An 11,582-nucleotide genomic window follows, 5' to 3' on the forward strand; every position below is an offset into this window, starting at 1 on the left:
ACTTGATTTTTTATTTCACAACAATGTATATATTTAAGTAATGACTAAAGGTCCCCTGAATTAGTTTTTAGAGTGCACTCAACATTTTGGGAAACATGTTCAGGGAGCTTAAAGAACTAAGAAAGCGGCCAAGTATACAGTATATATATAAAAAATGATCAGCTAGTCAGTGTCAGTGTCTCTCACTAAAACACATTGTGTGAATCGATTATGTGTAGAACAGATTTCCCTTCTCATAAAAAACAAACTGCAAAGTCAGTTCTGAAACTTGCGTTGTTACCATGTTTATTAGCTAGCCCTGCTTTTTTCTGCGTATTGCCGCATTTTTGGCATGTCATTGCCAACAGTGTGAAGGTGAAACCATTGGTATGCCCTCTTGTCACCTGCCTCTCGTTACATTGTGTATTTAATGTCTGTGCTTCACTCGTCTCTTGTCAGGTTGTTCTGGTTTGTGTGTTTGTATGAACGTTGTCCTGTCAGTGTGTTCCCGTCGGTGTTCCACGTGTAGTTTCCCAGTAGCATTTCCCCCCCCTGACGTTTGTCTATTTTTTTGATTTTGGAACCTTGTGTATGAACCTGTGTTTTTGTGGACTTCATATTTTGTTTTTGAAGCTCTGTCCTGCCTGTTGCCAACTCTGCTTTTGGGTCCTCCTTCATCCAGAGCCACATATGTATGTGAATGGAATTATCATTAGGTCTCTGGGGGGATTGCACAAGAACAGACTAAAAACATTGCTCCGTAGTTAAAAGAATGATCAAAAACTCTACACCTTTAATTTCAACTTGCAAGCGGCTATGCATTTACCTTTCACAGGAGTTCATATTCATTGATGAACTTAAAGTCAACCTTTAACTCACTGCAGCAGACATCGCATGCTCTTTGTGGGTAGAGTTTGTTACATTGATGTGAATAAAAGTGTTCCTTCAGACTTCTCTGTTCCTGTGCTGCTGACATTGACAGATTTACTGCATGTTTACCATCTCTATTGACACACTTTTGCAATTCATGAAGCCAAGTGGGAGACATCGGAGCCTACAGTAAAAAATGGTCTTATATGTAATTTCCACCTTGAGACCAATATCAATCTTTTCTCTCCCAGCTGGCAGCTTATATTTATGATAGATTCTACAAGACGCAGAGCTGAGATTTAACAGTTGTGCAACGCACCAGTAACAGCATTTATTTATCTTAATATATAACTATTCATTCTAAGTTCTCTTTGAGATCCTCATCATAGACTCTGCTCTGAACTCTAAATGTGTTTCTCCACTTTCTTCGGGGAGTCTTAAATTTGAACATTCAGACGTTATGTGACAAATCGTTACTATTGTGTTTCATGGTGTAAAAAGTGCGGGTAATCCAACCTGGGTGGGAAACCACTTACAGAATGTGGCCCTCTTGCCGTTTGGTTATATAGATATATAAATCACATGCTACCTGTTCCCAAAATACGGTGCCCTGCTCTGAACTTCTACCACCAAGTCACATTTAGCAGTGTCTCAAATGATCAACCTGTTAATATTTCACTTTTCTTCTGGAGGTCTTCCTACTCACGCTCATGCAAGAAGTCTGCTTTGACTTAGTCTCGCATTGCCAGACCTTCCTTCACAACAGTGTGGAAGAAGGTCTGGCTAGTCCACACAGCAAAATGTCCTCTGGTTTATTGGCATTTCTTTAAACCAGTCCCAATTGTTTTGGGCGGTTCTAAGTGCCGGACGGAGCCACGGTGCCTCTGCTAAATAGTCTCAGGAAGGAACTTGTTTTGGTGGAACATGTGTACGTTCAGAAGTAGTCGTAACAGAAAACTCAGATTAGACAGACAGTCTAGCTAGCTGTCTGGATTTGACCCTGCAGATATCTGAGCACCAGGTAACCATAGTCCTCAGATTGGACAGATAGTCTAGCTAGCTGTCTGGATTTACCCTGCAGAGATCTGAGGACCAGGTAACCATAGTCCTCAAATTGGATAGATAGTCTAGCTAGCTGTCTGGATTTACCCTGCAGAGATCTGAGGACCAGGTAACCAGAGTCCTCAGATTGGACAGATACTCTAGCTAGCTGTCTGGATTTACCCTGCAGAGACCTGAGGACCAGGTAACCATAGTCCTCAGAATTCCACCAGGGGTTAGAACACCAACACAGAGACAGAAAGACTTCTTGCAAAATTTCCGGCGGCACCTGTTTGTCTTTGAATGGTGCTGTACCTGAAATGGGCCAGTACTGTGTACCGGCAGTTCAGATTTTTGTACACATTTATACCCTTACCCCTAACTAATATTAACATATTTTTTAATGGATGACATTAAACCCAAAAAGTTAGGGTATGTAGGGAGAACCAAAGGATCCTTTGTTTCATAACCCCACTTTCAGACACTGCGACGATTCTACTGTGAGACTGGTAGTTCATTCAGGCTCCTTAGATTACATGCCCGAACATTCAGGGTTACCCCAACAAGATGTACTCTTCAGACAATGGACCGGTGCTAAACAGTTTTTGTAATTAATCTTACTAATCGTTCTAAACTTACCTTCTCCCCTGCTTGTCCTTTCAAGCCCTGGGATCAGTCACAGCAGACACAGTCGCATGCAAAAAGGTGTGAAGGGAGGAGAGAGACAAAAGAGAGAGGAACCAGTGTTAGAGACATAGAGAGGGATCGGGGCATGCAGCATCCTGGGAACTAGACATGGGGGGGGGGGGGGGGGGAAGAACTACGGCCAGCTACTCTATGTGTCAGTTAAGTGGAAACCAAAGGCTTCAGTGTGCTTCCAACAAAGTGCTTGTCAGATCATCTAACAGTGTCTGACATCTTATTCGTTATTCATCTTGCAAATATCATGAATGTTTTCAAGAAGACGGTCTTGACATAGTCTTGCATTGCCAGACCTTCCTGTAATCCCGTAAAGGAAACGTCATCCACAAACACACAATTCATCACAATGATATTTGCCATCACATGATTTTATGAACCAATTTGGACAACCAAGTTTGTTTAAAGCATACCGAGACTTGCTGAGTAAGTGCTGCATCAAGATGGCCTTCTAACAAATCAGAGTCAGGTTTAACATATCACTTCACTCCACGTCCTTTGAGAGAAACACAGTATGTCAATGAGACATGACACCTTTGGTGTATTAGACATAATGCACTTCCATAATTAGATATTATCGTAGAGACTCACTGATTTAAATCCAATGTTTCTCATTCATAGTGTCCACAGTGTTTAAGCTGTTTTGGCTCCTTGTAACATAATAGAGTAAATCTGCTTTGAACGACCACAATCTGTCACTATTGGTGTAAAGAAATCTATTCTGATAATTAAGCACAGATTCTTTTTGATTGCTTAAATAATACCCACATGTGGTAGTGCTAAAAAATTTGGAAAATATGGTCCAAATCTAAAGAGAAATGTTCAAAAGTCACCAAAAGAATTAAGTGGTATCCCTGTAAATTACAGGCCGTTAACTGCATGGAAATGACTGGAAGTAATACTAAAGTAAAACAGATTTATAATAAGTGGTTATACAACGCATTGCAGCCTGGGTGGGCTGGGAGGGATGTCTGTTTTATATAAAACCCTGCAATGTGTAATACCTGAAGAATATATATTATACCACTGACAGCCCTAAAGACACATTCATGGGTCTATGTTGAGTAGCTTTGGAGTATGTTTTTGTGAATATAAAAATATGGCAGTATCACAGATTTTTTTTTTTTTTATATGTTGTCCAGCATCATATATTTCACCTGTGTCATATTACAGTAATGGTCTAGTTGGACATATACTAATATCACACTTAGGGGTGTCACGATTCTCGAAATGCACGATCCAAATAGACGTTCCCTTATTCAGTTATATTTTTATTTACATTTTATTTTCAGCAATGACGGAAGACCCACAGGATGGCAAATGGGTATTTTACAACAATAGTGTAGTATATTAAAATTAACAAATAGGATGTAGTTTAACAAGGTGTACATGAACCCACCATGAAGTCACGTCGGAGCCCACATGCTTTACCGTCATTGGTTGTTTCCATAACTCAAAGGCAACATTTTCACAGTGACTGTGGGGAAGCGGGAGGATTTTTCATTTCTGTTGTTTCTTTGTTATCTCCGACTCAGGCATGTAGAAAAGCGGAGCTACAGGCTGCTGCTAAGCTAACGTGTTGCTGAGATAAATGTGTCTTCAGTTGCTGGTAGCATGCTGGTAGCGTGCAGCTGGCTAAAAAATACTGGGGGAATTGCTGATCGTGCTTTTTATTTCAATTGTAGGAATCAAAAGCTTGTTTAGAGTGATTTGAGATTTAAAATCCAAATTGAGACACCCCTAAGCTAAAACTTAGGGAATTGGAAGTGGATTGCTTAGGGAAAACAATGGTTGTATTTCTTACTTGTATAGTAACGCAACAATTTACGCAACAATTAACCTATTACAATTTACAAGTGCTCATCTAGGACTTAAAGCTGACCCATGACTTATGGTCAACAATCACAATGCTGCACTTCTAATATGCATAAAATCATTGATTCAGTTAACAGTGATTTCAGTAATTTTGCTGGATGAAGAACTCCGCTCAGCTCACGTTTAACCATGCTGGTGTTTACATGGGGTCACATGATTCCTCAAACTCAAAATGAGAATATTGGTGTAATTAGTTTGGTGAGGTATGGTCTGCACACACCGCCTCACACATGAGAAGAGCTTTAATCAGCCTCTCAAACCACTGCTTTCCTTAGAACTGATATGTTGCATTTGTCATTGGCTGTGTCATAATGAATGCAACCATTACTGTAGTGTGCTTCATACATAAGTCCAAGTCACTCACCATTCTCCCAGGAATCCCCATACTTCCTTTGTCCCCCTATTGACCAATGTAAATTCAAAGGAACAAGCATCAATGAGAAGATTAGACTGAAGTGGACTCGTAAAGGGATACCTTGACATTTAGACGCTACATGAAGCAAATTTCATCTAATTACATGGAATCTAAATTAAACCAAATCCCACCAAAATTATGAGAACAGAATTGCTACACATCACTAACATTTTAGTAGTGATCATTGAACCTAATGGGTGCTACTAGTGGGAAAGGGATGCTAATAATGGGTTTATAATGGTACGTGTCCATATAGGCGTTGTTCTCAGAGGCGGATGGATCGCCCACTTCCAAGCATTGCATGCCATTGGCCTCGCCACCAGCAGTTGTTAATTTATCTTCACTGACCACTGACAAGCAAAGAAAATAGGCTACAGCCTCACACAAGGCCTATGGATCAGCTGTCTTCTTCCAGATTTGTAAACAGACTGAAACAGCGGCTTATTTGGAGTAGGATCTAGAGCCCTAGAGTACACTGTAGTACCCTATTATGCCCTGGTCAACGCCTAGCTTCTCCATAGTCCCCACGATGCTACCAGAATGCACTGCACTGCTGTTCCCATAGAAATCAATGGGTAGCGTGGAAATGACGCTGACAACGGACACGTACCATAAAAGTCCTAAAGCCATGGTATCCATTTAATGACTAGAATCATATGTGTTGAGAGGGCTTAGTCAGTTAACCATGCCATGCCAAATGTCGGGACTAGAGACAAGCATGCAGGATGCTGTGATAGAGGAACTACATTTTGACGCCGTCATGCCCAGCCCAAGACTCCGGTTACATTTGTTTGGATAAGATTGGAAAGGGAAAAGTGAGCATCCAATTTGAGGCAAGACCTCTACTCTGACACATGACATGTTCCACCCTGAATCTTTCACACTAAAATGAAACTATACAAATGATTATGATGGTATCTGTTTCTAAAGACTTGTAATGCACCTCCCTCTGCCCTCAGCAGCTATAACCGGATGTTTGGTGATGACTCTTTGCTCCAGGATGTAGTCTGCGACAGTGGAATCACTTTAAAAGGTGTTTGGTGTAACGTTGGCATTAGTTCTAACGTTCACCTGTGCTCTCATCTGTGAGGAGGGGTCAGTGGAGACACACTGCAGGACTGAGGAGACTGGGGATAGACGTCAGGGAGCGTCTAGGGACAACCTCTGATGTCCTGATAATAAACTCACAACATACACCAAGGACCTCTCCATGTCTAAGACCTGGTCACAGGTATGCCAAAAGTAAAAGATTTTTGTGAAGTTTAATCTTAAGGGTATTTGTATTTCCAGAACTGAAAGCAAATTGAAATTACAAAAAATACTTCTTCTTCTCTTATTTTAAATTAGACCTACAACGTGAAACAACAAATACTGCTAAAGCTGCACTATCTTTTACATGTTAATACTAAGAGTTTGGGTTCAGTAGCCTTGTGCCACAGTGTAAAGATATCAGAAGTCTGAATGAACACCTTCCACACATTACATCAATGTTTTTAGAATTAGCTCTGTTCTGATTAATTGACACCTGTTACCTTACATTGCTGCTTTTTAGTATTACGTCACCCACAGTTCTTAAAGTGACACATGTATGGGCCACTGGGGCGGAAAACAGCTGGAGAAGCTGTTCTCCCAGAAAAGCAACTAGTGTCTCAGTTTATAGCAAGTTTATAGCCACAAGTCCGAAATACCATAAAACCACTGCACTACTGGAGCACAAATCCATGTTTTACTGTGTGTGCTAAGCTCTTACTGACTGTTGTCTGTCTCCTTCCTGAAATGAGCCAACAAGTTTCTATTGGAGGTCCAACTGCCATCTATCCAGGGGCGAGATCTTTCTAGGGTCTGGATCTATCTAGGGGCTGGATCTATCCAGGGGCTGGATCTATCTAGGGGATGGATCTATCTAGGGGATGGATCTATCTATGGGCTGGATCAATCCAGGGTCTGGATCTATCTAGGGTCTGGATCTATCTAGGGTCTGGATCTATCTAGGGGCAGGATCTATCCAGGGGCTGGATGTGAGAGTTGCCCACATCCAGCCCCTGTTCTGAACGCCACATGCATCTCAGCTATTATTGCATCACTCTGTGACTGCAATTTATCAGCTAATATTTGATCTGAAAGCTGTTTTTCAAAGACCAGTGTCTGTCCAGTGAGTGCTGCATATGTCCAGGATGTTAGAGTGGTTCACGTTGATTTCACGTCTGCCTAAAATTTGACCAATCCATCTTCCTTCCAAGCAATACACCAATGGAATCATGCCAAATTAAGGTGCCTGTGTTCCCCGACAGACAGGAGATGTTATGGCTTTCTCATTCAAATCAAGACCCGCCCCTCATCTCTGAGCCTGGACCCAATTTCAGCTGTTTTCAGTCCTCCTGACACATGAGATGTGCTGGTATCTCTGTCATTAGTATGTGGTATATTTGTTCAAGCCTTTAAATACTATCAGGCTACAGCTGGGCCCTTTGAAGCCCTGTCCAAGGTCCTGATTTAAACCAAGGCCTTGGGGAGAGTCTGCCACCACCAGAAATGGTTTTTATGTAGAGCTGGGGGCTTTACAAAGTGCCTAACGTGATTATCTGCTTTGACCACAAAACACAACCATCACAGAAGTAGGTTTTATATCCATGACAAATGAAGTGTTTTATAAAACCTCATTCACTTAATGTGATGCACTTCATTTCACAGACAGAAACCTGCTCGTTGCTGAACTCTTTCCCAAACATGTTTCTACTCATCTGGTCCTTGCCTGAAAAGAGTCAGGAAGGCTAGGGTAACAGGAGCGGGGCTAGAAGGGGGGCACATGGTGGCACCCCCTCGTTATCAGTCCAAACTTAAATACTGTTAAGAAAAGTATGTTTGCCTTTTACAATTTTGTCTTGAAATTGTTTCTCAAGGTTGGGGGACACCACTAGTGGATTCTGTGATTTGGCAAGCACAATATGTTGTAATAAAAAATACGGCGATTCGATATGCAGCAGTTCACCAGCGTGAACCCTCGAATGCCCCACTGAAGGTCCAACACTGGCAGTAGACCAGATACAGGCAGATATCTTATGTTAGCTTTTATTAATAATTATCAGTGAATTATTGATTATTTTTAGTTAATAGGAATACAGCACACTGTGAGCTCGGTGTAACTGCATGCATCAAAATATAAGTTGTGTGTGTGTGTGTGTGTGTGTAAGATGAGGAGGGAACAGTGTGTTTATGATACATCATCATATCAGTGGGGTCTACCTCCTCTGGTTATGAAGAGCCATAATGTCCCATTCTGAAAGAACCACATTCTATGAAACACATTGCTCATTGATTTTAAATTCTGTCAGGCCCTCTCTCCAAAAACCACATCCTCCTGCCCCCATTCAGTCAGAGACCGCTCGTGATTTAATTCCCCGCTGCTTGACGGGTGTAATCAATCACAAATCCTGGAAGGAATGTCTTCCTTACTTTGACACAAACCGTCAGCGAAACCGCGGCAAAGGAAAATCGGGAGGAAACATGGGGCCGGTCTCTGCTTGACACAGTTTTATGGACCTGTTTCACAAGTGAGCCTGTCAGAAACAAACGGGTTGCTGGTTGCAACTGGCTACCCAGGACAAAGGTCAGAGACTAGATGGCCACCTGTTGTCATGATGTGAACCATGTGGGTTTGACATGCCGAGACTGCTTGTTCAGCAGAAAGAGGAGGAGAGTGTTAGACGGGAGAGATGATACAGCAGAAGCAGGTTTGGTCAGAGAGATTGTATAAGCATTGCATCCACGTTGTAGCAGAAATAGAGACAAAATGTCAATTAAAACAACCAAGAGGACACGGCACAATCCAGCCAGCAGCTCAATGTGTTATGGATGGGTATTATTAAAAGCTATAACTGCTGTACTGACATCTCTGAGGTGCCTGAACTGAGAAGTAATCATAGAACCAGTACAGAATCAGACTGACTCGTTTCTATTCCATGTTGAGTATCTGGACACTTTGGCCTTCACTGCAACCCTGTTTCCTTAAAAATACATCCATACAGAAGTAATTTGCAATTCTGTTCTGTAGGGAAGCTAATCCCTCCTAGATTACATGTTTTATACACAGCAAGGGAACTTTACTAAACTTCATTCCATTGCATACACTTGAAGCAGTCATTACAACATTCACTTCTCAATATGTATCCTTGTATTTTCCTAACTGCCCGGTGTTTCAGTAGTCTGAACCTAACACAGACCCTGTCCTATTCTTTAAAGCCAGACTATGTCACTTCTATCTATCTTCTATCCTAGTATTTCATGTATATTCTGTGCTGTGGGACTGAAATTTTCTAATTTCCCAATTTTGGGGATTAATAAAAAATCTATCTATCTATCTATCTATCTTGCGAGTGCAAATCATAAGCTAATGACTTGACTCAGTGTCTTTAAGGACTGTGCAAAACAGTTACTGAAGGGAAGGTCCTGGCCCTAGTAGTGGTATGTGGTAGTTTGATTTGTTGGATTAAGACTGTATAACCACACATTTTGAAACAGTCAGTCGCCCAGTTAGTGATCCAGTCTTGGGCACTGATGTTGTGAATGGTTGGGGGGGTGAATGCGTCATTATGGGCCTATGTGGTGCCGTTGGGTCTACCCAGGAGGATGGGTCTGGGCTCAAAGGTCCCGACTTGACCCCACCTACACCTACATTGTTGATGTTTTTGCCTTAATGATTTTTTAACACTGTTGAACTGTCTCTCTGCCTACTCTGATTTTTATGAGTATGTACGTACATATATATGTGTGTATCTTTATATATACATTATATATTCCAAATAACTAATCATTAGAGAGCAGACGAGACATCAATACTGCAGTGATAACTATGTACTCATGCAAATAATGTGTACACAGCCACACAAAGACACAAGTTAAAAAGACAGTTACCGGAAAGCCTGCCCGTCCAGGAGGACCCTGAAAAAGGGGTGAGAGAAAGTTGGTACAAAAAGGAAAGAGTACATTTGACAGATATAATATGCCTGCACTGAACCAGGCCAGAATAAAATGGATTGGAGATTCGTGAGGTAGTCAATATCTTCTATGAATAGGTTTTATTTTGGCCTTGTTTAGCTCAGTGACAGGACACAGAAAGAACACTACTGATGCAGTAACATGCCCCATTCAGAGAGTCACATTTTAACACAGCACAAGATTTCTCCGGACATCATAGAACAACCCGTTACTTCATTTCACCGCAAAACACTCAAACATGCAAAGACTGGTTTGGGACAACGCATGCTAAAAGACCTTGTGTTTCTCCGTTAGCGACCCTATTCGGCCCTCCTTGAGCACCTTTACTAATGGGATACGACAACATGTCTGAATGGGGACTTCCATCAAAAACCAATCGCAAAGAACTAGAATACAATGTCCAGGTTCTAAGGACAAGAAGGAGCACATTGTAAAAAGTCAAGTGTGTTTTGTTTTCATGGAGCGTGCGAGCGGAACAAACATGCTCTTAAGGAAAGGATGGAGCGCTAATTGGTTGGAAGTCAAAGCAGGAACTCTTGACATTTTCCAAAAAGCTACTGAAAGAGAATAACTGCCTGATCTTCCCATAAAGAGAGAGTGTGTGTGAGTGTATGTGTGAGAGAGAGAGAGAGGAAGCCAGTCTTTTTCACATCAGTAATCCTGGATGGGAGGGAACCTTAAACACATATCCAAACTCTTGCTTGCTGCCTTTGATCAATGCATGTGAACGTGTATTTATTATGGAAATATGGAAATCCCTTTGCCCTACACACAGGTTTGGGAACTTCTCATAGAATCCGATATGTGTTTCAAATAAGAAGAACAAAAAAAACAACTGTTTGACTGTGGGAGAAGTGATCGGCTAAGACCGAGGTTACATTAGCTTTTTACTAGACTGTCCTCCCTGAACAACAGCCACATAAATTGTTTGTTCAGCAATAATCACTCATATTTATGCAATATTACAGTGGTGGCGCCCTCTAGTGACTCTAGTAGTTATTCATAATAGGAGCAAAGCAGGACAGGAGGGGAGGAAGTATTACTCCAAATTTCCACCAACCGAAGCGGATCAATCAAACACAGGACTGTCACCCAGGAGTCATGTCCACATTTTTTGTCTTTACGGAAAAACCAAAGCACGTTCAGCATGCGCAACCGAAGTGTAGTAACATGTGATTTTAACCCAAACCCCCGTCTTTTTCTAAACTAAGCTAATGACAGTTGGTTCCTAAACCTAACCAAGAGATCGGATTCAAAGTTGTACTACAGACAAATACAGCCGGGGCCCTGTACAAACTGAGTTTACAGGTTTTTTAGTATATAAGAAAGCGATGTGCTTTACAGTTTTGTAACCATCCAGTCCACTTCCACTCATCATCAGACCCAATATATCAGCCAGTGGGACAATTGTGTTTTAGGAACCAAAACCACAGCTAGCTTTTTGTAGGATCTTTTCTACTCATCAGGCTGGCAGTCGGAGGGCAGTGCACCAAGGTGCCTGGCCAGGTGATGAGTGTGAACATGCTGCAAGTAAGTGGCTGCCCGTTAGCTACCGGGTCTCCAGGGGCCATCTGCAGGGGCCAAAGGTCACCCACTGCCGGAAGGAACCCTTCACTTGAATTACACAGTAACCCTCCAACATGTGGCTCCCATTTGAAAAAGTGCTGCTGAATGAATGGGAATGGGATGAATGGGGGGGGGGGGGGGG

The 11,582-nt window shown here is 41.9% G+C and overlaps 1 protein-coding gene across 16 annotated transcripts in view; it reads right to left on the reverse strand.

The window, feature by feature from the left end:
• Nucleotides 1–11,582, reverse strand: part of col13a1 (collagen, type XIII, alpha 1) — a 125,913-nt gene that overhangs the window by 56,217 nt on the left and 58,114 nt on the right. For 12 of the 16 annotated variants that reach the window (XM_034898311.1, XM_034898318.1, XM_034898312.1 and 9 more), the window contains exons 4-6: nucleotides 9,791–9,817; nucleotides 4,829–4,864; nucleotides 2,530–2,556 (exon numbers count right to left, since the gene is read on the reverse strand). The exons of 1 other annotated variant lie outside the window; for it this stretch is intronic. In XM_034898311.1, coding sequence (XP_034754202.1) covers nucleotides 2,530–2,556; nucleotides 4,829–4,864; nucleotides 9,791–9,817 — 90 coding nt within the window. The remainder of the gene's footprint in view (nucleotides 1–2,529; nucleotides 2,557–4,828; nucleotides 4,865–9,790; nucleotides 9,818–11,582) is intronic. 3 more of the 16 variants (XM_034898316.1, XM_034898321.1, XM_034898320.1) reach the window with 3 other exon arrangements.

The sequence above is a fragment of the Etheostoma cragini genome, chromosome 17 (genome assembly GCF_013103735.1).
Source record: "Etheostoma cragini isolate CJK2018 chromosome 17, CSU_Ecrag_1.0, whole genome shotgun sequence".
NCBI classification, from domain to species: Eukaryota; Metazoa; Chordata; class Actinopteri; order Perciformes; family Percidae; genus Etheostoma; species Etheostoma cragini.